Source organism: Bison bison, unplaced genomic scaffold (assembly GCF_000754665.1).
Source record: "Bison bison bison isolate TAMUID 2011002044 unplaced genomic scaffold, Bison_UMD1.0 scf7180017864352, whole genome shotgun sequence".
NCBI classification, from domain to species: domain Eukaryota; kingdom Metazoa; phylum Chordata; class Mammalia; order Artiodactyla; family Bovidae; genus Bison; species Bison bison.
The window spans coordinates 3,042,676-3,070,129 of NW_011494924.1; the positions used below are offsets into that span (position 1 = coordinate 3,042,676).

At 43.3% G+C, this 27,454-nt stretch overlaps 1 protein-coding gene across 1 annotated transcript in view; it reads right to left on the reverse strand.

Annotated features, from left to right (window-relative positions):
- Positions 1 to 844: 844 nt before the first annotated feature.
- The window catches only part of KIAA1549 (KIAA1549 ortholog), a 124,700-nt gene continuing 98,090 nt past the window's right edge, over positions 845 to 27,454 (reverse strand). Inside the window, exons 16-20 of the mRNA XM_010854932.1 lie at positions 26,666 to 26,983; positions 19,103 to 19,149; positions 12,433 to 12,593; positions 9,084 to 9,229; positions 845 to 6,607 (exon numbers count right to left, since the gene is read on the reverse strand). Coding sequence (XP_010853234.1) covers positions 6,356 to 6,607; positions 9,084 to 9,229; positions 12,433 to 12,593; positions 19,103 to 19,149; positions 26,666 to 26,983 — 924 coding nt within the window. The 3' untranslated portion in view covers positions 845 to 6,355. The remainder of the gene's footprint in view (positions 6,608 to 9,083; positions 9,230 to 12,432; positions 12,594 to 19,102; positions 19,150 to 26,665; positions 26,984 to 27,454) is intronic.

The window sequence follows — 27,454 nt, forward strand, 5'->3', positions numbered from 1 at the left end:
CCGTCATGAAGCCTTATTTTCTGCCAAGACTTGCAATCATTAACTGTGGTTTCCACTTCACCAGGAGCTGACTGCCTTGAGAAGCAAGGCAAGTTGTGGGTCATGGATGCCCAGGGCAGACTCTTAATAGTCTCTGCGAGGACCTTTGGGCTTTATCTGTACCAGATTAGTTTTTAAAATTTCAATTAACTTTAGAGAAAAATTGCAAAAATAGAGTGTTTCTGTTTACCTTTTCCATAGCTTCCCCTAATACTAAAGTTAGCAAAACCAATAAAGGAAACTCTGTACAATACTGCTAACTACACTGTAGGCTGTATTTAGATTTCATCCTTTTTTCCCACTGATAACCTTTTTTGTTGTCCAGAATCCTATGCAGGTTTCCACATTTCATTCCTTTGTTGAGTTCCTCTGTGTTTTGCAGTTCCTCTTGCTTTTCTCAGTTTCAAGGGGTTTTTATTTTCTTGAGTTTCGTAAACAACTCCAGGTTTATCCTATTACCCTTCAAGTTTGCATAGGATCTTCTCAGTTATCTTTCTAGATTATAGTCCTAATCTTTTAATTCCAAAATGAATCTGCTCTTAGTGGAAGCATCAATTTGATTAGTGGAGAGCCTGTAAAGCAAAACAGTGAGTTGAAAGGAGTGGCGCCAACCACCTTGAGTGACAACAATTCTGCAAATTCCATGCACTGAATACACTACTTTCAACTTAATTCCTTGGAAAATGAAAGCATCAGGTGTTCTCACGACGGACACAAAAATCAGAGAACAAGAAACACTGCATTCAACTTTCACATTTTGCACATGAGAGAACTATCATGTTGCAAAGGAAATAAACAGAAAATATCACTTGACACCAATTCAGAGCATTTATTGACATTTCCATTTAAAATGCTAGGAAAGCTGTATAAATTGTAAACATGGAAACCAAACACTTGCATAAATTATTTCAAAAACTCTACAGCACATTAGAAAACAGTGCAGCTAATTGAAGGGAAGAAACATAACCAGCAAAGAGAAGAGAGAGCTTGATTACTAAATCATTTACCCATAGTGAAATTTAAGGGCCCATTTGAGACCAGCAAACCATGATTGTCAAGTTCAAAGTTGCAGGATTGATGCCACGAGTGGCCTCAATTTACTCTGCATTTTTTCGTACATTAACACTCATAATCTAGGAATGAGAGTGCAGGAACTCAGAAGAACATGGACCTTGACAAAGTCGGAGGTGGCCAGTGGGCACCCCAGAGCGCTCGGTTTGACAGCCTGTCCTGGAAGGGTGCAATTCACCCCACCCCCACGCTCCCTAGACCATGCCCTGGAGGAAGGCAAAGTGGAGAGTTTCTACTCCCCTTTTCTGAAATTAACCCTCTGCTGCTTAGAGCAACCGAGCCCACTGGTTTGCCTCTGTTCCCCTAGGGCCCCCTCCTCCTTCCCCACATTTGCAGGAGGAACAGTACAGGGAGCCTGGCTAGAAGCTGACCCGGCACTATTCCAACCTTGCACACTCAAGGAGTCAAGTGATGAACGCTGGAAACCTGGTGGACATGAGAAGGGGCATTCATGACGTTCCAAGTTGTCCGGAAAGATTCCGTGGAATCAGGGATCGTGAGACCTAAATCACTTCAATTTTTCTCTTTGTCCCTTTTATTTATCCACTCTTTCTTTAAATGTGAAGTGGCCCCAGAGCAGAAAAACCCACAGAAAGAAGGAAAAGCAGAATGCATGATGATCTACCCTGTGGGAAAGTAATTTCAAGAAGGGTGTCTCAGAGGGTGACATTCCTTCCTTCTTTCACTTGCTTGCTGGTTCCCAACTTTGTTTCATGTTTCCAAGGCATTTGATACTCTTTTGCTAAATGTCAACGCTGCTGGCGTGTTAAGATAAATTGTCAAGTGTACTGTCACACGCACAGCATGGAATTAGGATCGTACCGTGAGGTTTCAGTTTTCAAGTCTTTTTCATAAAATTCGAGAAAGGAGTCTTAAACACCTCTTAAACACCGCAAATCACCTCCAAGGGTATCAAAAGAAACCTGAAATGCACACACTCCCTGTTCACTAGGTCACAAGTGTGAGCCTAACACAGTGTATGAGTGTGTTACAGCAGCTGTTGATGGAAACCCCCCTCACCTGTTGTAAGAATATCCGTGACGGTGTCGGATTAAATGTAAAAATGAAGTTCAGTTTACCATCCCATAAAAACAGGCTTTGTGTTCAAATGGTCTCCTTGCAGGTGCAGAAGTGGACTTCCTCACGCTCCTGCCTGGAACAAAGGTGGCTTAGGTGGGCTCTGGAGTCTGGCTTTGGGGACCTGCTCTGGAGGTAGAAATGAAATGGCTAAAACATCTACAGCTACAGTGTGTGTGGTACTGAAGACTGGAACCCCCTCCCCACCCACCCAGAACCTTTCACCAGCTCTCCTTCCAATCAGCAAATTCATTCATGTCTAGGAATCTCACAGGAAAGGGAGAGAGAGATGTATTTAATGATTAACTCCTGAATTAACTACAAATGCCAATCTGTGTCCAAGTGATTGGTTTGGTCACTGGAGCACTAAGTTGTGCAAACGCAGTAAACACTGACCCTGCACACAGTTCAATGGGAGGCTCGTAAAGCACAGGATTACCTGTTTCAGCCCACAGCCTCCAGGCGTCCCTTCACCTGTGCCCTGCATCACAGGCCTCATGCCCTGAAAAATCGTGGTTGGCAGAAACTGGCTTAGTCTGCAGCTCAAAAGCCACATATGACCAAAATGAAAAGACGCTCTGAAATTAAATACAATTTGGAGGAAAAGGTGTAGGTAGCTATAAAGTCAAATATATTTACTTATAACCCATTGCGCTCCACAAAGGATTAAATGCGGCTGAATGACAGACCCTTGAGATCTGCGCTTAGCAGCAGACCTCGGCAGACGTCTTTCACACTTGACACTGGCCCTCTGGCAGTTCTGGGACTCCCCCGTCCCTTCCAGGACAGACGTGCTCCTCCGCAGACCTTCCTCCCAGGCCTGGTCATTTTCTTGTTAGGTTCTTGCAGACGTTTCCTCAGACCCTCACTTCTTCCTCTTTACAAAACTCCTTTGATGGTGCAGTTAGGGATTTGGTCTCCGTATTGGAGAACAGGTTCAAGGTTATTTTCAACAGCAGCTTCACCACTTTCTCCATCCTTCCCCAGGCCCACTCTCAGCTCTTCCCACACCATCTTACCATGTGCCTGGGAAACTCTTGTCTTCCGTGGCTTCTGATGTTGAGTTCTCCCCAAGACCCCACTGTTTTCCAAACGTGTAAGTTCCATTCCTCCTTCCAATGTACTTGTGTACTTGGGTGCATTTTACTGATGTTTAAACCATGTTATTTTTCCATCTCTTCCATCTTTTACACCAGAGGGTGTTGTCTGATTCAGATCCTAAGATCTCAGAAGGCAGGGCTCGTGTTTGGTGCCAGAAACAGCAGAAAATCCGAACAATGCATGAGAACTGAAAGTTAATGGTGAAGGAAGTGAATTGAAAGCAAATCGGGAGGGAGGAAGTGGAGTCCCACGGGGCCTCTGGTGTTGCTCTGGTTTCCTCCACGTGAACTCACTCACTGGGAGGTCACCGCAGATCAGACGGTCCATCCCAGCACCATCACACAGACAGCCCACATTCTCAGTGCGTTGTGCTCCCTCCTCAAGGGATGTCTGCCCACATGACCACACCTGATCCTTGCAATGAGAAATCCGGGGCGGGGGAGGCCCGTTCTCATGTGGCTGATGGGGAGAGTGAGGCTCAGACAAGGGGCCTGACACAGCCGGGCAGTGACTGTGCAGAATCTGAAAATGATCATTTCAACAAACAGTCTCCTCTAAAACTCTGACTCAAATGTATAGCTCTTGCTATTACCATGAGAACTTTTAAAATCAGAAAAAAAGAATAGACATAAAATTTCAGTTTTCATTTTGCAGTGTTTCAATAAATGGAACGCCAAAGCCACACAACTGTCATGAGGACCTCTCGTTTAAGTAGATTCCATTCACTGAGTGTCTGAAGCCCCACTCGGGATGGTGTTCCCACGACAGCTGGTATGTTCTGGGTCAGTTGATGGTAAAACTGAGTGCAAACTGAGTGTGCTTTACAACCAACGCAAGAGTGCTGGGGATCTCACCGGTCTGCTCACACCCACCACATACCACCATTTATGTTACATGTCATCTTTGGTCTTGACGTTGGTTTAAAAGTATATCCCTTCTAAGAAGAAAAATAGAGACAGAATCCCGTTTTGCTAGTTTGAAAGGCATCAAAACTGCTGTCGCAGCCCCATTTAAAACAGAGGCCCATTTCTGCCACGTGCTAAGGAGGTAACCACATTTGTACACTCCAAGTGTGAACACTTAGGATACTGAGCAGGATGGGAGGGGAGGGGCTATCAGCTGGCCCTCAATATGAAGTTGCCAAAAGGTGTCCGAAATAAAAATCTGCATGAATCTCTGAAATTCTTCCTTACACATTCAGGATCCTGGTATTTCTGAATGACAGGCAAAGAGACCCCTCCACTCTGGGCAAGTCTGGTATTAAATCAAGACTGAGAGGTAAGAGATCAAGCCCATATGAGGGTCCTCTCTCCCCTGCTCTTTGGAGCCCAGGAAGGGTACCTGAAAAGGAGCTCCCATTACTTTATTTCATATTCTCAACAGACATCCTTCTCACCTCTCCTGTTTCAGAGGGATAAAGATAAAAAATGCCTACATTTTAATTTCCCAGAACTGACTCTCCCTGGATTGTGAGACGAGTCTACATAACAGGCTTAATGCAGGAAGGGCAGAAACATAACACTGGAGCCCAATGGTTACACTTTGGGGAACTATTTTAGCTGCTTCGGGATTCTTAAAATTTGACACAGATACAGAGATTTTGATTAGTCAGAGCCCCAGATTCTGCCTGTGTATATGTTGTTTAATTAAAGATATTAATTGAGCTAATAAAAAAGGATTCATGGCAAGGTGTTATCTGCATCTGTTCTTCTTCATTTCACTCAGGTCCCAGAAAACAGAACAGCCCTTGTTACTCTAGTCCTCACTCCACTTCGGGAGGTGGAGAGATAGTCCCTTCAGGAGGCAATCTCAAGTGAGAGGACCCCTCCGTCAGGCCCAAAGGGGGTTTCAACAGTCACTCAGCACAGTTATACACAATGAAATCAGAAATTAGGAGCAACTCTTTCTCCCTCGTGGTCTCAAAGCTCCTCTTTCCTTTCTTGGCTCATTACAAAGAGGCTCAACAGAACTCATTTCCAGGTCTCGAACATAGGGAATGCGATTACCACAGATGCATTCACAAATAACTAACCATTCGGTGGTCCTAGGAACTGTGACAAAGCATTTTTGCTTATGTAAGATTCCTCATTCAAAGTTGGGAGCAACGTATCAGCAAAGTGCCAGGATTCGTCGGGACCTCCTCAAAGCCTCATTCGATAGGACTGGCCTTGATGAAGATATGTACTCAGATGAAATGCAATAGGCAGTTACCTCTGCCAATCAACAAATGGCAAATACAATTAAAGAGTGTAAATCTAAACTTTGATATGTACTTTGAATAACCAAATAAATATTAAGCTTTTCCTATGTGGAGAGGCTTTTTCCCTCCTCTTTCTAGAACAAAATGAAACCTTCCACATGTTCTTCCATTGAGAAAGCCAAAGTTGCATTTCACAGACAAGGTGAAGGGGCTCTTGGAGCTGTAGCACCAGAAGAAGGAAAATGCAGTTGATGGCTTCGTTTTGAATCATCAGGCTCTACAATCTATCATTTGGTTTCTCACTAGTAGCTTTTTAAATTCCCAAACAGTCTTAGTATTCATGTTGTTAATATTACTATTAAAAGAAGTTCCTAAGGAGGAAAAAGAGGGTGAAAATCAAGCAGTTAATAAAATGTCTTCAAAACTCTTTTCTCAGAAAACAAAGCAGCAGGTTCATCGTACAAACCAGTCTGAGTCACATCTTCCCACGGAAATACTAGGTTCCTTTAATCCCTACACCATCTACACATTTTCATCTTTCACCTTAAAAAAAAAAAAAAAAGAGACTAACTTAGGAATTTCATTAGCTTAGAATTGTGGTTGGTCTTTTGTGAAGTGCTGCTGGCTTTTGGCCAAAAGTACATAAATTTCAACTGAACCTAGGTGGTCACAAAACTGCCAACATATGAAAAGCATCATGGGCTGTCACGTGACTTGGGGCATTTTCTAAAATTGCAACCTGTTCCCTTAGTTGGGCCCCTCGCCCCGGAGATGCTCCTTCTATTAAAAACACCTGCTCAGTTGACTTCCTTTTAGTCTTGCTTCCACAGGAAGCAGATACTTGGCAAATGTGCAAGGTGAGGCTGATCAGCTGTGGAAGTTCTGCACGGCGGTCTGCTTCTGCGAGAGCCGGAGGAGCTCCTCGCGGATCGCTTTGATGAGAGAGGCTGAGGAGTGGCTGGGCTGGAGGTCTTCCGTGGAGCTGGTGGGGTAGGCCAATCCAGCACCCGGCAGCCCCCTGTGAGGGAGGTTCCCGGGAGGAGCTGAGGGCTCCCGGCCTGAAGTCCTTGGCACCTGGAACAGTGGTGATGAATACTCCTGATGTCCGAGCACGTGTGTCTGAAAAACCACAGCAAACACAGGAAAACAGGAGGGAAGATCAGAGGCAAACTGGCATCCAACGCTCTCCACCCACCTCCCAACCAACAACTCAGCCTCCCACCACCAGAATGCAAAGACGTAACTGCGGAGAAATTGTGCAAGGGAAAGTAGTCCAATAAAGAAGCCCCTGAACTTAATTTTATTTTATTTTATTTTTTTTTAATTTATTTATTTTATTTTTGGCTGTGCTGAGTCTTGTTGCTGTATGTGAACTTTCTCTAGTTGCTGCGAGAAGGGGCTAATCTTCATTGCCATGCAGGGGCTTCTGATCCTGTTGTGGAGCGGGGTCTCTAGGCACGCAGGCTTTGGTAGCTACAGCATGTGGGCTCAGTATTTGTGGCTCCCCGGCTCTAGAACACAAGCTCAGTAGTTGTGCTGCACCGGCTTAGTTGCTCTAAGGCATGTGGAATCCTCCCAGACCAGGGATTGAACCTGTGTCCCCTGCATTGGCAGGCAGATTCTTACCCATCGTACCACCAGGGAGTCCGCCCTGAACTTAATTTTAAAAAGACGCTTACTCCTTGAAACAAAAGTTATGACCAACCTAGACAGCATATTGAGAAGCAGAGACATTACTTTGCCAACAAAGGTCTGTCTAGTCAAGGCTATGGTTTTTCCTGTGGTCATGTATGGATGTGAGAGTTGGACTGTGAAGAAGGCTGAGAGCTGAAGAATTGATGCTTTTGAACTGTGGTGTTGGAGAAGACTCTTGAGAGTCCCTTGGACTGCAAGGAGATCCAACTAGTCCATTCTGAAGGAGATCAGCCCTGGGATTTCTTTGGAGGGAATGATGCCGAAGCTGAAACTCCAGTACTTTGGCCACCTCATGTGAAGAGTTGACTCATTGGAAAAGACTCTGATGCTGGGAGGGATTGGGGGCAGGAGGAGAAGGGGACAACAGAGGATGAGATGGCTGGATGGCATCATTGACTCGATGGACATGAGTCTGAGTGAACTCCGAGAGTTGCTGATGGACAGGGAGGCCTGGCGTGCTGCGATTCATGGGGTCGTAAAGAGTCGGACACAACTGAGCGACTGACCTGAACTGAATTGAACTATACACACTTGATTAAAGACAGAAAGAATGAACATGCAGTTGGCCCCACTGGCTAATCCCTGTGCTGCCATGTGTGGAAGGAGAGTGGGCCACTGGGGAACCAGGAAGGGCCCTGCAGAGCTGGACAGGGAGGGAGGCTGGAGCATCCCAGAGAGGGCAAGGTCTGATGAGGATGTCTGCTCAGAGGGATAAGCAGAAACTGGCAGATAGACCGATGGGAAGAGCAACTGCCTTTGCTTTGAGTCTGGAACCCAAGGAAGGGGTGATGAGAGCACATATGGGGCCCGTGGAACGGCAACAAGATCACAAAGTCATCTTCCATCCTATCTGTCTATCTGTGTGTCTATGTGTCAGTGCTCTGCACAGCTTTTTTTTCTTTTAAGCTATCTGTACAAAAGCATACACTAGCTTTGCTGACATTGGCAAAATATGGATTAACTGGGCATTCCTTTGATAAGAATTATACTTTTCAGTGATTTTTTTCCGTATTTTTTCAGTGAAAAAAAAATCTCTTTATACACATATGCACATACTACATCTGTGATTTCACTTGTGGTAAGAGCAACTTAATAGCCTGGTAAACAGGACATTTGAGCCCTGGAATAACTTCCACATTTCACTTCTGCAAACTGTGACCAAGAGGCCCTCAAAAAGTGCACATTGGATTTGATGGGAAAACTCAAAACAACTCAGGAAACTAAGCCAGGCACAGAAAAAGCAAAACGTCAGCAAAGGTAAAGTGCAGACCTGAGACTGTAACGCATGCATGCGAGTCTCTTCAGTCACGTCCAACTCTTGGGACCCCATAGACTGTAGCCCACCAGGCTCCTCTGTCCATGGGATTCTCCAGGCAAGAATACTGGAGTAGGGTGCCACTTCCTACTCCAGAGGATCTTCCTGACCCAGGGATCGAACTCACGTCAATCCAAGTTTAACCAAGTTGAACCAAGTTCAACCCCTGAGTCGGGAAGATCCCCTGGAGGAGGAAATGGCAACCCACTCCAGTATTCTTGCTTGGAGAATCCCATGAACAGTGGAGCCTGGCGGGCGACAGTCCATAAGATCACAAAGAGTCGGACACAACTGAAGCAACTTAGCATGCATGCATGACTGTGTGAAAAGAAAAATACACTCAAGGAGGAAAAAAGTGACGGAGCTTAAAACTTCATGCAGGTTTTAAAGCGAGATCTCCCATGCAGAAGCAGCAGCAGCTATACCATTTACGATTTGAACCATGCTTAAGTGGTTTTAAATACATTCACACTATTATGCAACCTTCACATCATTCGTCCCCATAGCTCTTTTCATCTTATAAAACTGAAATCCATATCCATCGTGTCTGAATTCTCAACGATGATCCCAACACAAGATACTCACAGCCTCTCTCCGGCCAGCTTCGTCCTCCCCGTAGGCAGGCCAACCTGGCCCCCCATACTGGCCGCCTCTGCTGGGTGGGATTTCCACTGGCTGAGCTCCGATTCTGCTGGCGATTCCCACCTGCGTCAGGTGCTGGATCTGAGAGCCTGGAGGAACACAGGGAGGGGCCCAGTGAACACCAGCAGGGGAGTGGAAGGCTACTCAAGAGAGATACTCTGGTTCTGACCTCGGCATGCCCTGGGGACATGAGCATTGTTCAAATGTGGCACCAATTCTACCCCCAGAAAAGACACTTCCTAAGAAAACCAGACCTGAGCTTCTGGGCTTGTGGGCTTTTACTTTCTCTCAATACAGTGGCTATTAGTGATGTTTCTATTTTCCTGGGCAGACATCAAAAGATGGGGAATAAAGGGGATAATGGAGGGCCCTTCCATTCATTTCTGTTGAGGCTACAGATAATGGGGACCTTATTCATTCAGAAAAAAAGGAGTGAAAAGTTTTGGAGCCATAAAGAAGCTGAAACCTAGTTCTTCCTTGCTTATGATTTTCAGACTCACAAGGAAATGAAAATGCAATATGCCTTTTTTTTTAAAAAAAAAACAGGCAGAGTGTGTATTTGAGTTCAAAATGTTAAAGTACATTTTTGTTATATTCACATTGTTTTCAAAATTTAGTCATATCATAATTAAAAATTTAAACTATCCATGACAAATGGGCACTTGCCGAGAGCATGAGCCAGCGACTGAACAACTAGGGCATTTGTCACCTGCCTCTGAGGAGACCGAACCCTGTGCTGTTGCAGCTGTTGACCTTCAACACCCCAAGGGAGTTCAGGGTGGAGTGAGAGACTCTGTGCTCCAGGGAATCTGGTGGAACAGGTCTTTAGATAGTTAGGTATTTTCAGGAACTGATTTCATGATCCCAATCTTTGCATCTCCTCATATCTAGAAAAGCACTAAATCCCTTCATGATGACATCAGCTCCCGGGGACTAGCAGAAAACCTCTTGTAAAGTAAGTGCCTGGTTGCACTGAACTCCCCTTTCACCAAATCATATATTGACCTTCCCCCGCTGTCTCTTTGAAGCAGTTTCTCAGAGCTATCTGAGGTGCTGTCTCCCAGGCTATAGTCCTCATTTCGCCCCAAATAAAACTCACCTCTCAAGTTGTCCCTCTTTTTCAGTCGACAAAGCCACCCACCCAACCTCTTCATCGAGGTATACTGAAGCAAAGACAGATGATCTCTAGCGCTCATTTTGTGTGGCTGTGAAAGCTAGCCTTTAAATAACATATTTTTCTCTCCCATCAACTTTGGCATATGGAAATAACCCTATTCAACAGATCGAGGGAGAAAAAAAACAGATCTTCAAATGCTGTGAAATAAAACATTGATTTCCAAATGCACCTGGGATTGTCTCATTCATCTGGAATGCTCAGGCTAGTCCCACAAAGGTTCAGGGTTTTCCAGAGGTAAGACCTCTCCATCTTCCAGGCTGTTCCTACTCTAGTTACCTAATTAACAGTCTCTGTTAATCAAATACTTTTTTAAAAAATGTACTCTACAGGAGCACTTGTCCTGAAGCATTTGTTACTGAAGATTCCTAACACTATTAAAATTCTTAGAACCATCAGACAATGGACATTGCCCAACAGACATTGTTTGAGCAAATCTTGCAAAAGACGGAAATGCAGCACAGTGTTCGTCATCACTTGTGAAGGTTCAGACAACCTCACAGGGAGAAAAGCATACCTTTGTGTTAGACTTGCAACAGCAGTTGAAATCATAGTTGAGACATGATTCTGTATTTTGCTTTGTTCACTTAACGAGGCAGCACAGGCTCCCTCATGGTTCAAGTGGCCCACCACCCCCCAGCAGGCAGGGGTTTGCATTCCAGCTCAACCACTGACAAGCCTGTGACCTTGGACACCCAGTAATCTTTCCAGCTGAGACTCAATGCCTCACTTTTCAAATGGAGATTAAAAAAAAAAATCTATCTCACAGTGCTATTTCAAGGATTAAAAGAGATAAAATAGGTCAAGTACCAAATGCATAGGAGGCAATCAGGAAATCTGAAATTCCCTTTTTCTGGCTCTGAGCTCTTCATTTTAGATAGCTGTACAAGTTTACTCGCTGATGCCCTTATAACTCAGTATTGAGGGAGCTCACAGTTGTTTGCTATTCTGAACAATGCTTCAATAAACATCCTTGCACATGTAGTTTTTCTCCAATATTTTGGATCTCCTCGGGGGACAGGGAGGAGCCCATATTCCCAAATTACCAAGTCAAAGGCTCATCAAGTTATATTGCCAAGCTGCTTTCCAAAAAGTTAATGATTTACACCATCACCAGAAATAAGAGTAGTAATAATAGCAGCTAATAAGTATTACAATTTATGAGATTCCAGGCACTGGCACCCCACTCCAGTACTCTTGCCTGGAAAATCCCATGGACAGAGGCGCCTGGAGGGCTGCAGTCCATGGGGTCGCTGAGGGTCGGACAGGACTTCACTTTCACTTTTCACTTTCATGCACTGGAGAAGGAAAATGGCAACCCACTCCAGTGTTCTTGCCTGGAGAATCCCAGGGATGGGAGAGCCTGGTGGGCTGCTGTCTATGGGGTCACACAGAGTCGGACACGACTGAAGTGACTTAGCCATAGCCGTAGGCACTATTTTAAGCACTTTATATCTGTTATCTTCTAAGACTGTTCTTTTAATGATGATTTGAAAGAGCAGACAGAAAAAACCTATAACAGTTTCATGTTGTCACCAGCTTCCCCTGACCTTCCACTGCCGACTCTGCCCGTGAGTGACTGCAGAGACGGGACAGGCACAGAGGCATGCAGAAATGACACGGACATTTTAGAAAAGAGAAGATAAAGGCCAAGGTAGAAGGGGAAAAACGAGGGAAGTAAGGCTCAAGGACAAAACCATGGTCGTACCCTCCCAGAAGTGACCAAATAAAACACTAATCTCCCTGTAGTCACCGTGGATCAACTTTAGAAACTGCCTTCCTTAAAATAAACGCTTGTTTTCATGCCATCGTAAGCACTCAGAAATAGGTGTTTCTGTTTCACGGTAAGTTTTCAGAAACGTTTTCCCTGGAAGACATGTGCTGGGAATTTCACATGAAGGGACTGTTTTCAAGACTCTGACTCAGGAACAAATCGGAGGCCCCAGGTCTTGGGATCTCAGCCACTCTGTCCTTTCCCACCTCCCAGCCATGCATCTCCAACAGGATCCGAGGGAACATAGCTCTTACCGCCAGAAGAGGCCAGGGCTGGGATACTGACACCCTGAAGTCTAAAATGTTCTCTGCAGAATTTAGCCAGAAAGAAATGCCCACGTGTACCTGTGGTGCCCCCAACAGGCCGAGGCCGGGCCACTGACGGCCCCTCCTCAGAGTAGATCCCTCGGGCAGCAAATGAGGTGGCTTCAGATGATGCTTGGGGCTGTGGGGGCTCGGGAGGCACCAGCTCCGAAGACTGCAGCAAACCGGGTCCAAAACTGGGTCTGAAGGCGAAGCACACCCAAACATTAGGACCACACTTGCCTGGTTCTGGTATTTTATTAGGTCCTCAGCCCTGAAGCAACGTAAGACCTATGTGTCTGTTGGCTTATTAGCCATCTCTTCTCCCAGAACATGGGCACCCCGAGGACAGGGACTCTACTTGCTCCTGACAAATCTCCTGTGCTACAAACTGTATATATACCATCCAGTACACACGCAGGAACACAGCTGATGCTTGACTAATCTGCCAGATGACTAGAGAAAAAATGCTCTAGTTTACAGACCCAAAAAGGGTGCATCTCAAGCTCCAGGGCACGTTCATCTCTAGCAGTCGACTAAAGGAGTGGATCTCAACCCTGGCTATATATTAGGGTTATCTGGGGAACCCACACCACACCCCAGACCTCCCAAAAATAGAATCTTTAGACATAGGACCCACACCATGGTAGTTTTTAAAGCTCCACTGATGTCCCTGAGTTTCATCAAGGCTGAAAGCTAGTGCTCTAAAGCAGGGATTCTCAAACTATTTAGTCTCAGGACGTACTTGCATTCATGAAAATAAGGACTCACAAGTGAAAGTAAAAGTCGCTCAGTAGTGTCTGACTCTTTGCAACCCCATGGGCTATTCCATGGAATTCTCCAGGCCAGAATACTGGAGTGGGTAGCCTTTCCCTTCTCCAGGGGATCTTCCCAACCCAGAGATCGAACCCAGGTCTCCCGAATTGTAGGTGGATTCTCTATCAGCTGAGCCACAAGGGAAGCCCAAGAATTCTGGAGTGGGTAGCCCATCCCTTCTCCAGTGGATCATCCCGACCCAGTAATTGAACCAGGGTCTCCTGCATTGCAGGCGGATTCTTTACCAACTGAGCTAAGAGGGAAGGATTCACAAGAGCTTTTGTTTATTTGGCTTCCCTGGTGGCTCAGATGGTAAAGAATCTGCCTGCAATGCAGGAGTCTGGGGTTCAGTCCCTGGCTCCAGAAGATCCCCTGGAGGAGGGTATGGCAACCCATTCCAGTATTCTTGCCTGGAGAATTCCACGGACAGAGGAGCTTGGCAGGCTACAGTCCACAGGGTCACAAAGAGTCAGACACAACTGAGTAACTAACACTTTCAAGAGTTCTTGTTTATGTGGAGCATATCTACAGATAAATATCACGTTCAAAATTAAAACAGAGCAAATGAAAAATTCATTTAAAAATAACAATATTAAACCTATTACATGTCAACATTTTTCACAGAATTAACTAATACTGGAGTAGGTAGCCATTCCCTTCTCCATGGAATCTTCCTGACACAGGGATCAAACCTGGGTTTCTTGGATTGCAGGTGAATTCTTTACCATCTGAGCCACCAGAGAAGCCCATATTTTCCTACATGCCCCCCACCCAAATTTAATGAGAAGTGTTCTACGTTTTTAAAAAAATTCCTTAATAGAAGATATCTGGATTCTCCTACACTTTGTATTCAATCAGTTTCCATCAGTTATTTTACGAAGAAAAGCATAAATATGTAGTTGGGAAAAGGAGGAAGATTTTAATAGCCTACCAAATAATATTCAAATAGTATTTCCGTTAAATATTCTTCTCTGAAACCACACCAAAACTCAACAATATTTCCTATGAAGGTTAGTGGCAATATTGACTCTGAAACTATCAATGAACTTTTCATCTTCTGTTATGTTAAAACTACTGGTCTTCCTTGCACTTTGAATAGACTTATGCATGGTTGTATGACATTGCTCATTTGAAAATAATGGCTCACTGAATTATGCAGACTTTCTTGATATTGACACATTTTATTTTGCAGTAACCCAAAATCACATTCATTATTATCACCATCGAGCTCATCAGAAAAGGCTTTAAGTACTAAGAAACTGTCCGTTTCACCGTGGCAGACAAGTTTGTAAAATTTTAATTTCCAATTGAAAACTTAATTTGATCACTGGCAATAACTGCTGTCAGTTGTTTTCCTGCCCACTGCTCATTTTCAAAGCCAAACACTCAAGTCCACAGGCTGTTTGTTCAAGCAAAAACACGGCAACAGTTAGATCAGTTCTCTGATCAGCATAATCAGAGGCCATAATCAGCAGAAGTGTTTTATATGTGTCTCCTCTCCTGTCATCCAGACTGTTAAGAGACTCTAGGGTTTAGGTTTAATAAAATTAATTTTGGGGCTTCCCTGGTGGTCCCGTGGTTAAAAATCTGCCTGCCCATGCAGGGGACACAGGTTTGATCCCTGGTCTGGGAAGATCCCACATGCCATGAAGCAACTAAGCCTATGCACCACAATTACTGAGCCCTTGCCTCTAGAGCCCACAAGCCACAGCTACTGAAGCTTGCATACTCTAGAGCCCATGCTCCACAACAAGAGGAGCTACTGCCATGAGAAGCCTCCACACCACAATGAAGAGTAGCCCCTGCTCTCCACAACTAGAGAAAGCCTGCACAGCAGTTAAGACTCACCACAGCCAAAAATAAATAAATCTTTAAAATTTATTTTTACTGTTTCAATGATATACTAACATAAAACTGGCATTTAAAAAAATGCTGTAAAAAATAAAAATAAAAACATCTGTGATTGCCCAGCAGTGAGGAAGACTGGAATGAGTCCTTGAACAGCTAGGTGTCACTGTCTGGATTCAAGCCAAGGCACCACAGCTTCACCCACCACTGCATTCTTACCTCCGTACAAAGGTCAAAGCAATGAGAAAAGTCAGATGACATCTTCATATTATTATAAAAATAGCTTTGACCTCACAGACCTCCCTCAACGGGCCTCAAGGACCCTCTAAGGATCTGAGAATCTCACCCTGAGAACCACTCTTTTAAAGATACTCAAAAATTAAAAAAAAAGAATGATGGTTTAGTTATAATTCCTTGCAAATGACAGTTAACCAGTAATTAATAGATTAAAACTTGGATTGCATGGAGATCAAACCAGTCCATCCTAAAGGAAATCAGTCCTGAATATCCCTTGGAAGGACTGATGCTGAAGCTGAAGCTCCAATACTTTGGCCACCTGATATGAAGAAGTGACTCATTGGAAAAGACCCTGATGCTGGGAAAGACTGAAGGCAGGAGGAGAAGGGGATGACAGACGATGAGATGGTTGGATAGCAGTACTGACTCGATGCACATGAGTTTGAGCAAGCTCCAGCAGTTGGTGATGGACAGGGAAGCCTGGCATGCTGCAGTCCATGCGGTCGCAAAGAGTCGGACATGACTGAGCACCTGAACTGACTAATAGATTAAACCAGTTTGATGAGAAAGTACACCAACTTGCTCTGATTCTACACTGTCATTTCTGGAGTACAGTCCATAAACTGAAACCCAGGCAACCTGTATTACTCTCTTTAAATAACTGCTGCTGTTTCTGACTGACCTCAGAAAGAGGTGTCTGACATCTCTGACCTTACAGATCTAAGAGCTTAACCAATACACACTCCTCCTTCCAGCCCTGTAAACTAGAGCTCACCTAAACTAATTATAATCTCTGGACCATTAACCTAGGAACAAGCGCTTGCCTTTTTATTAATGATTTCTGCTTTATCCAATCAATTAGCACCCTCCTGCTTATACCTACACCCCTTTCATCCTAAACTGTATACTCAGAGAGTTCTGTGTGATCCAAATACTCTAATTTACCTTGGGTGACCATAAAATTTAGCATCCAAACCAGAACACTTTTGAGAGTGGAATTTACAATTATGCTGAACAACAGGAATAAATTAGGATTGAACCAGGCAAAACCAGATCACGTGGCCCCCCGAGCATTAGCTTTTGCCCTGGATCATCGAGTCTCCACCTGTTCCCTTTACTTTGTTGCTTCTGGACCACAAAGCAGTGCGTGGAGAAGGGGAGGAGGGCTGGCGAAAAACAAAATCCTCTGAAAATGAGGGCAAATAAAGAGAAAGTAAGGAGAAAGCAGATAACACTCCTACTTCTGTGTGACTAGAGGGAGAGCTGAATCATTCAAGGGATAGTTGAATGTGATTTCTGAGACTAAGTCTTTATTACAATTCCTTCATTGTAATAAATCAATTGTCTATTCACATGTGGGTCTGATTATGAATGCTCTTTTCTGCTCTATTGGTCTACTTGTCTTGCTTTACAGCAACACCACACTCCTCATTCCTTGACAGTAATTTGCAACATTTAGAATATAGTCCTAACATCTTACTCTTCTTTCTCAAAGTGTCTTGGCTACTCTTGGCCCCTTGCATATCTACATATATTTTAGATGAGTTCGTCTATTTCCACATATTAAAAAATGCAACAGAGACAGCAAAAGACACAGATATAAAGAACAGACTTTTGGACTCTGTGGGGGAAGGCGAGGGTGGGATGATTTGAGAGAACAGCATTGAAACATGTATATTACCATATGTGAAACAGATGACCAGTCCAAGTTCGATGCATCAAACAGGGTACTCAAAGCCGGTGCACTGGGACAGCTCAGAGGGACGGGATGGGGGTTCAGGACAGGGGAATACATGTACACTTGTGGCTGATTCATGTCAGTGTGTGGCCAGAACCACCACAATATGGTAAAGTAATTAGCCTCCAATTATAATAAATGAATTAATTTTAAAAAAATAAATAAAAAATGCAATAAACTATTGGGATTTTGAATGGGACTGCAATGACTCTGTAGACCATTTGGGGAGATTTGACATTTTAAAAATATTGAGTTGCACAATCCATGAATATCTTTCTTTAGAAGGCTTGACTATCTTCAGTTAGATTTATCCTGAGGTATTTCATATTTTTGAATGCTATTTTATATAGTACCTTTAAATTTTTTTTATTTTCTGTCATTGCTCATGAATAGAAGAGATTTTTGTATACTGGTCTTATAATGTATACTGATCTTGTTCATCTTGGTATCCAACTACTTTGTAATTTAATTATTAAGATCTTGCTATTTAGCCATCTTGCTAAAGTTCCTTAATTCTAACAACTCATGTGTTGACATTTTAGGACTTTTCTACTACAAAAGTATATCATCTGTTAATAATAACAGTATTAATTTTCTATTTGAATTCCTTAATCTTTCTGTTACTTTTTCTTGCGTTATTATACTGGCTAGGATGGCCAGGGCAATGCTGAATAGAAGTAATGCAAGCAGGCAACTTTGTCTTGCTTTTGCTCTCAAAGGGAAAGTTTTTAACATTCTACCATTAACCAGTATTTGCCAAGATACTTTTATCAGATTCCTATCTCTCTGCTTCTATTCTGTGTTTACAAAGATTTCTACTATGAATGGATGTTGAACTTTATCAAATGTTTTATCTATTGAAATGAGAAGATTTTCCTCCTTTATTCACTTCGAAGTGGTGAATTATAATGATTTTTTAAAATATTACATTACTCTTGTCCTGCTGGAAAAAAATCCAATTTGATTATGATGTGATAGCCTATTGTATTATATTATACACTTGCTAATATACAGTTTCAAATTTTTGGCATCTATGTTCATGAATGAAACTGGCCTTTAATGTTTCCTGCCTTGCAATGTCCTTGTCCTTTCTGTTTTTGGTTATCAAGGTTATGCTGGTCTCATAAAATGAGTCAGGGAGTGTTTTCTTTTTTTCTGTTCTTTAGGAGAGTTTGTATGATACTGGTATCTTTTCTTCCTTCAGTGTTTGGTAGAATTTACTGTTGAAGCCACTGGGCCCTAAAGTTTTCTTTGTAGAAAGAATTTTAATAATGATTTTAATCTCTTTAATAGTTATAGGACTATTCAGGTCTTCTCTTTCTAGGAGTTTTTCAAAGAACTAACTTTCAGCTTTGCTGATCTTCTCTAGTATGGCATTTGTTTTCTACTTCACTGATTCTATTCTTATTTTTATTATTTCCTTCCTTCTACTTCCCTAGGTTTTAAGACTTTTTTTCATATGAACCATTTTAAAAGTCTTTATTGCACCTGCTACACTATTGCTTCTGTTGTTTATGACCTGGTTTTTTGGCCATGAGGCACAGGGGATCTTTGCTCCCTTACCAGGGAATGAATCTGCACCCCCTGCATTGGAAGGTGGAGCCTTAACCACTGGACCACCAGTGAAGTCCCCCCAAAACTTCTGATACAGTGCATTTTTAGGACTCCAAATCTCATGAGTCTTGTCAAAAGTTTTGCTCAGCTTCTCAGCCACCTTGTCTGGAATCAGCAGTATCCGTGGGAGAAAGTGGACCCAAAAGCAGGGTTCACTTCTCTGGATTTGCTAGGTCTTGGCTCCATTCTGTTTCACTGCCCTGATGGCTACCTGGTGTTTTGTTTTTGTTCTTAAATCTTGTCCAGCTTTTCCAGTTATCATGAGCAAATTATCTAGTCTGTCATTACTAGAAGCAGGACTTAAATTCTAACTTTTTTCCTCCTCTTCTGGTTACACCAAGATAACACACAACTCAGAGTTTCATTTCTGTTCATATTAGCTAAAAGAAACAAAGCTGCAAAAGTTAAGAAAGAGCCTATGTGAAAAAATCCTGATACATTTTCTCCTAAAAACCTTACCTAGGTAATGGGCCTGATGGGGGAGTCATTCCATAGTCTTCATATCTCTGGAAGAAATTCAAAAGAAGATGAAGATTAACATTCAATCCTTATTATGAAGTGACAACAGCAAACTTGGAAATTTAGATTTGCAGGATCAGCTTCCAAGAGATTTATTTTCTCATAAAAAGTTAGCATGCTTTCATGGCATTCCGCCACCATGTAATGCTAGAAGCTTCAGTTTGGGGAACTGGGCTAATACACAACCAGCTTCCAGATCTTTCTTTCTTTTGTAAAAATATTAACAAGAGACAGGGTTCCTGCACCTGCCCTTCCCTACAGGCTTATCCTCCACAAACCTGTATCTTCTGCTAATCCGATGGGCCTTCGGATTATTGTTGCCATATTTAGTGTAAATGACTCCATCAACACGGACCATAACGGTCACCAGATCTACTGGGCACCTATTTGCAATTCAGATACACTCAAGAAACTAAACAATGCAAAAGTTGTTCCATGTTGTCCAATGCTATAAAGAGAGAGAGAGATCCTAAAAGATGAAGTAAACACATTCCGTTATGAATAATACCAAGGAGGTCCAGCCGTACTCCCTGCCCTTAAATTCCATAAGATGTCCATGTATCCTTCAATCCTCTCTTCTTATTTGAACTAATCTGCACTAACCAAGTGCTCTTTGACTAAAGCAAGATGGCACCAAATTTAAAGAAATCTAGACTTATGTTGCATTCCTCATGAAATCAATATATCCTAACCCTAGCATAGTTGGGACTTGGGCTTTTAACACTTCTTTTCGACAACTATGAATCATGATTTTGGAGTCAGATATTTCAGTAGGATAGTAACTCTGGACAGCATCATACCCAACTCCACTCAGTTTAAATTTCTGGCTCCAGGATAGGAGTTCCATATTAAGTTACTACATCAGCCTTGCTTCTGGACTTGCTCTCATATGAGATTTTTTTTTTTAAGCTGCCATTTACTGAATTATTATTTTTCTATGCACTATATGAACACTGATTCAGGTCCTCAGCAATGCTAAAAAGTGTTCACTACCTACTGTTTACAGATGAAACCAAAACACAAAGAAATTAAACAATGTCCTTCTAATCTATCTTTCTGACTCCAAAGACTATGCTTTTAATCACTGAGCTGCACCACCCATGATTTCTAAAACCAGACTTTCCCTCTTAAATAAATTTCTACTGGTGGGAGGCAGGGGGGCAGATAGGGAGCAGCAGCTTTGGCATCAGACACACTGACCAAACCACTCTTATTTCCCTTGTCTCTTTCCTGAGGCCAAGAAGGACAAAACAACCTCTGCACCTCATAGAGTCTCCAAGGGATTACTAGACTTGAAACTGTACTCAAATTACTTCACCTCTGACCCTCACTGCTTCCCTTCCCTTGGCAGAGGGAGAGAAACTTAGAACCCCTCAGAGTTCCACAACTGAGGTAAAATAAGCCAAAGGGGATTATGGAAGAAGAGAGGAACAGGATGAAAAGGAGAGTCAATTTATTTTCCAAATAATTAAACAGAAAGCTGAGACTGCATCAAGATTATTCTTTACAGAATAAAATGGCCCCTGTGCTTTCAACACAGTTTGGCTTTTTAAAAAAACATATTCATATGCAAAATAATATTTTAAAAAAAGGTCAAGACTTTACAGTTTATCTGTCAGGATTTCACAAGGTCTAATAAGTGAAAAACTAAAAACAATGCAAAGTAGCTGACCACTCTTTACCAGATCTATTACTGCAGTGCTAGGCATTTCTACTCTACTGTAGTCAGAAAAAGGGTATTATTTTTCTAGAGACTGCTACTGCTGCTGTTGCTTCAGTCATGTCTGACTCTGTGCAACCCCATAGACGGCAGCCCACTAGGCTCCCCCGTTCCTGGGATTCTCCAGGCAAGAACACTGGAGTGGGTTGCCATTTCCTTCTCCAATGTATGAAAGTGAAAAGCAAAAGTGAAGTCGCTCAGTCGTGTCCGACCCTTAGCGCCCCATGGACTGCAGCCTACCAGGCTCCTCCGTCCATGGGATTTTCCAGGCAAGAGTACTGGAGTGGGGTGCCATTGCCTTCTCTGGGGACTACATGCCCCCAGTGATGGCAGGCATTTCCTTTACATGGGTCACACTTGTTAAAAATTAAAGTCTGGAGGACAAAGAGAATTTTAAGGTTGCAATCATCTAGGTGAATGAAAATCCCATTTTAATGCATTCTTTCTTTCTATTCCATATAAAACAAGCCAACAAAGCAAGAAAGACAAATGATGGGTGGAGTCTGGGAGAGGCCTGAGGTAAAGCAACCAGATGGCAAGGAGCGCTAGTAAAATCTCAGGTATTCACACCTGCCACTTGGAGGACAAATCCAAGGAGGTTAACTTTACCTAGGAAAGCAGAAATACTACCTCTCAAGTGGCCTGACTCACCAGTGCATAACTAACACTTTTACACTGGCAAGAAAGGGATAAAAGTGTCATCAGATGCTCTATAAACATTCACTGAAACCATCCTGAAATCCACATTTCAGTGGTTTTTACTATAGTCAGAAGGAGCAAATAAAAGGTGATCAGGTTCTTCCTGGCAACAAACGATAACTTTACAAACAATTTATAAGCATGTTTAAGTTATATTAGATATGCCCAAATACAACCAATGATCTGGTTTTCCGCTAGATTAAATTGCTACCACTCCCATCAAAACACTAAGGATAATCAACTAGTAGGGAAAACAATAGATATGACTTATAATCAAATCAATGCCTTCAATCATAACTGAAGGCAGAGAAAAAAGAACAACGTAGCTAAAGCTGCAGATAAACTGAGAGATACAGAAAAGGGACAGAGATGAGCCAACACAAAAATAATTGTTATCTTCAATCCAACAAAGAAAACTGCTTCAGAAACGAAAGGAAGTTTCCCTGACATGAATGAAAGAATTGAATATGAAGATTAAATGGACACTGGTTATTCAGGGGGAAAATGATTCCAAAAAATTGGGTGAATGCCAAGAACTATTTATGCTTCCCAGAGGACAGGACACGTACATCTTCTATCAGGTAGGGAGCAATTAGGCCACAGATTTCTGCACTGATCAACTCAAGGAACAGAAAGAAGCAACATGTGGATGCCAGCAGCCAAGTGTAGGTTGGGAAGTGAGATGAGAATCCTCCTTTTGGAAAACACGAGACTAACCCAAGAGGCTCCTGGAAGGTCTCCCTCTTCACTCAAGTCCTCCTGTCCCCCATAGATACATCTACTGTGTTAGCCTCTCAGCTCCTCAAAACCAATAAACAGCATTTTACTTGTCAGCCACCACCCTGACATTCCACTTTCAAAACCAGAGGCAGGGAGGTGGTCAGGAAATCTTTCAATAATCTTGGTGAGAGATGATGATGACTCCACCAGTGTAATACAGTGGATAGATTTGAGAGGAAGAGTCTCCAAAGCTCTAGCACATTTAATCAAGCTCAGCTTCCTCCATTTCCCCTTTCAGTGCTGATCTGCCATCACTTCAACTCTACCCTCTGACCTGCACATCTCTTCCCGGCTGTCTTATCACCACACATGCCTGATAAAGCCCCAGTCCTGGATCAGTTCGATTGCCTATTCTCTCCTTGTCTACACCTGGGTATCTGAATGCTGGTAAACTACAAAACTTTAATTTGTGCCACTATAATTTCACGATCGTCAGTCTCAACAGCAGCCTCAAGACTAAGTGATTACTTCCAGGTCCCTAGTCTGCTTTCTCTCATTCTCCTCCATAAGTATTTCATGTTTCCACTCTCTCTCAACCCTCTTGCCTTGCCACACTTCTCTGATTCTCAAGAGATGACTCTGTTTTCTCTACTGTGAGAACAGAAACCAACGTAGGGAATCTGGGTTCAATCCTTGGTCAGGGAACAGGATCCCACGTGCTGCAATTCAGAGTCTTGCCACAACTAAAGATCCCATATGCCGCAATGAACATCGAAGATCCCAGATCCTGCATGCCACAGCTATTTAATAAGACCCAGAGCAGCCAAATAAATATCAATAGACTAATATTTTTAAAAGGTTGAATTTGATCTGTATCCTTTAAATTTTTCAATGCTTCTAATTAATGTGTTCAATCTTTCCTCTAGGTTCCTAAACATACAAAACTCCATTATAATAATTCTTTTAATATCTCTGTAACTCCATTATAATAATTCTTTTAATATCTCTGTCTACTAATGCTATTCTGCTGCTACTGCTGCTAAGTCACTTCAGTCATGCCAACTCTGTGCGACCCCATAGACTCTGTGTGACCCCACAGACCCCATAGACCCCACCAGGCTCCCCGGTCCCTGGGATTCTTCAGGCAAGAACACTGGAGTGGGTTGCCATTTCCATCTCCAGTGCGTGAAGGTGAAAAGTGAAGGTGAAGTCGCTGAGTCGTGTCCGACTCTTAGCTGTACCATTTTCTTGCTTCTCTGCTTAGTTTTGATTGGATGCTAGACATTATTCAGTTTACCTTGTTGGATGCTGTATATTTTTGGTTTTCTATATAAATATTCCTGAGCTTTGTTCAGTTTCAGGTCTTACTTTTTTCTGTGTTAGGCAGAATGAGAGCAGCTTTAACCTGGGGCTATTTGCCCCACTACTGAGGCAAAACTCTTCTGAGTACTCTAACTGATGCTCTGTGAATTATGAGGTCTTCTACAGTGTACCAAAAAAAAAAAAAAAAAACTACTAGTCATCTCAGGCCGCCATCACAAAATACCACCGATTGGGTGGCTTAAAAAACAGAAATTTATTTTTTCACAGTTCTGGAGGTGGAAAATCCACAGTCAAGTTTCCAGCAGGTTCAGTTGTCGCTAGGAGCTTTCCTCCTGGCTTGTGGACAGCTGCCTACTTGCTGTGTCCTCACACGGTGGACAGCGAGCCCCAGTGTCTCTTCCTCTTTTTATAAGGGTACCAGTTCTATCAGATCAGGGATGCAACCGTATGACCTCATTTAACTTTGACTTCCTCCTTCAAGACTCAGTCTCCAATACATGTGCATGGGGGCTTATGCTTCAACATACAAATTTTGGGAGAATACAATTCAATCCACAGCAGGAACATTTTCCCATGCTTATGTGAGCTCTGAGGATTGTTCCCTTTAATCTCCTAGGGCGGTTCTTTCCCTCATCTGGGGTAGTGTCCTCACACCTTAAAACTGATCAAAACTCAAATGAAGATTTTCTGCAACCTCTGGAAGCATCTCTATGTGCTTCTCTCTGCTTTCCCGCACTGTCTGTTGTGAACTCTAGCTCTCTTCTCCTTCCCACACTCACCACTCGATTCTCTCAACTCAGGGAGACCACGGAGTTCTCCCTGGAGTCTTCCTCCCTGCACCATAGCTAGAAACTCTCTCAAGATGGGAAGCTGGGGTGACTGTAGGGTTCTACTCATTTGTCAATGATCCCTCTTCTTTGTTGCCTCAAGTCCAATGTGGTGAAAACCCATACATTTTGTTCAGTTATTTTACTTGTTTCTGGAGGGAAGATAAATCCTGAGCCTTTCCTCCATTTTGTCCAGAAGAGGGGTTTGTACCAGATACTTTTGTTTCTGGGTCTCTGCTAGCTTTCCCACTACCCGGAATACTCTTCTTTAACTGAAACCACTAATTACCCTCAGACTTCCACTTAGATGTCATTCTGTCTAGAAACTCCTTCCCCAACACTTTCGGTCAGGGGCTCCTCCCACATACTCTCCTCCTGCCCGACACCCACCCTATGCTGAACTGAGTTACTGTTTCCACTGTCCACATACGCCCACTGGGATGCACGAGCTGGAGTTGCAGGTTGTACACTTCTATAGCCCCAACACCTTGCAGAGCACTCAGCACAAAGCAGGTGCTTCAGAAATACATTTGAGTGAATAAACAAGTGAGATAAGCTTAAAGTAAATAGACAGCGGATATGGTCAAATTCATTTTCATTGCTGAGTTTTGTTGTGTATCATCCATTTGCTTAAAGATTATAAACTATTAGTTTATCATTACATACCACCTATAATTATGAAATGGTTTAACATTTACTGTTGAAACAATCTACATTTTAATACGTAAACCAACAATGACTAGGTTAGACAGTATTTTTCTCCTGCATGGTGGCTGTGATCTATACCTCAGACACATGCTCACTATGCCTTGTAAAAAACTATCTAAGAGCCGACTTTGAAAATCCAAACCAATTTCAGAGACGAAAATTCTTCTTTAAAAATAAAAAAAAAGACGTATTTGTCTGTGCCAGGTCTTAGTTGCAGCATGTAGGATCGAGTTCCCTGACCAGGGAATCAAACTTGGGCCCCCTGAATTGAGAGGATGGAGTCTTAACCACCAGACAACCAGGGAAGTCTCCAGAGCTGAAAATTCTTTTAACATATGTTATGATCACCCAATTGAACCTTAATATAGTTAACAAAACTAGAGGAACCCTGGATAAACATTCCTTGAAGAAGAAATTTAAACTGTAAAATGTCAAATGTTTCAGTTTGATCATCTGAAATTAGTAAAAGATAATGTTTAATATTTTATCCTTGAGTTTTACTTCTTATCCATGACTTGAGAAAGCACCTTTGAAAGCACTGACCGAATATGAAAAATAAAGGATAACAAAAACAGATGAAGCACTGAAATGTCAGCTCCCGAGATGGAAACCTGGTGTTTGAAAGCAACTGTGCTTGGCTCCTCGTGGACTAGATGCCTGCACTCCCAGGGCCTCCCCTCCCCTCTTCAGTCCCTCCACTCCCAGGGCCTCCCCACTCCTCTTCAGTCCCAGGCAGCCTACAAAAAGAAGCTGAATGACTCCAGGGCATTCTTGACCATATCTTTTATGGAGACATCAATGAAAATTTTCTAGTTGTTGTGTTAGTCTCTAAGTCCTGTCTGATTCTTCCTCGACCCCACGGATTGTAGCCCACCAGGGTCCTCTGTCCATGGGATTTCCCAGGCAAGGATACTGGAGTGGGTTGCCATTTCCTGCTCCAAGGGACATTCCCGAACCAGGGATCAAACTCATGTCTCCGGCACTGGCAGATGGATTCTTTACCACCGAGCCATGTCTTTCCCGTGGTAAAGAATCCGCCTGCCAATATAGGAGCTGGAGGAGATGTGAGTTTGATCCCTGGGTTGGGAAGATTGCCTGGAGTAGAAAATGGCAACCCACTCCAGTATTCTTGCCTGGAAAATCCAAGGGACAGAGGAAACCTGGTGGGCTACAGTCCATGGGGTCACATGAGTCAGACAGGACTGAACAACTAAACAAACAAAAAAACGAGAATATATTCTGACAGTTACTCCACATATATTTTATGACAATGAATTTCATACCTTTCATGGAGGCAAATTCAGGAAGGTATCTCCATGAAATGTCCAAGTTGCACAAAAGAATGTTTTCAACATTGAGAATTAACTTATAAGATAATAAAAACTAAGACTCATCATCCAAACTTTGATTCCAGTCGAATCCAATCAGGGTATTGCAGGGATCCTGAAAATGAGGCAGTCAAACAACATCTTGCCCATGAGAGAATTCCAGAAGGTCCACACTTACACTGCATGGGTTGTTGGCCGTCTGAGCTGGGCTGTAGAAGGACCCCCACTGGGTGGCTCGTCTCTCTTCCCGGGAAGGGGTGCTGTTCACGGGCAGGCCGGCTGGGACGCCAGGGCCTGCAGCCGCAGCGTTCGGGGGCTGGCTGCTGGGGGCCACCAGGGCAAAAGCATCGTCCAGGAGGGAGTGCATGGTCTGGCGCGCCTCCTCGATGGACGGCTGGGGCGGGATGTACTGGGAGGCCGGGAAGGGCAGGCCTGGATACCTCCCCAGCTCCGCCGACGACGGCGTGGGCACATCAGCCGGGAGGTCAGGATCAGACTACAGCAGGGGAAACAGCAAAGTGGAGAATCACATTACTCAGCCATAAAAAGGAACGAAACTGGGTCATTTGTAGAGATGTGCGTGGACCTAGAGTCTGTCATACAGAAGGAAGTCAGTCAGAAAGAGAAAAACAAATATTGCGTACTAATACATATAAATGGAATCTAGAAAATGGTACAGATGAAGCCATTTGCAGGGCAGGGGATAAAGAACAGACGTGGACACACAGGGGAGGGGAGGGTGGGATGAACTGGGAGAGCACCACTGACACTTACACGCTATCATGTGTAATAGAGAGAGCCAGTGGGAAGCTGCTATAGAGCACAGGGAGCTCAGCTCGGTGCCCTGTGGCAACCAAGAGGGGCGGGATGGGTGGGAGAAAGGTCCAAGAGGGAGGGGATATATGTATACGTACTGCTGATTCACTTCACTGAACAGCGGAGACAAACCCAACATTGTAAAGCAATT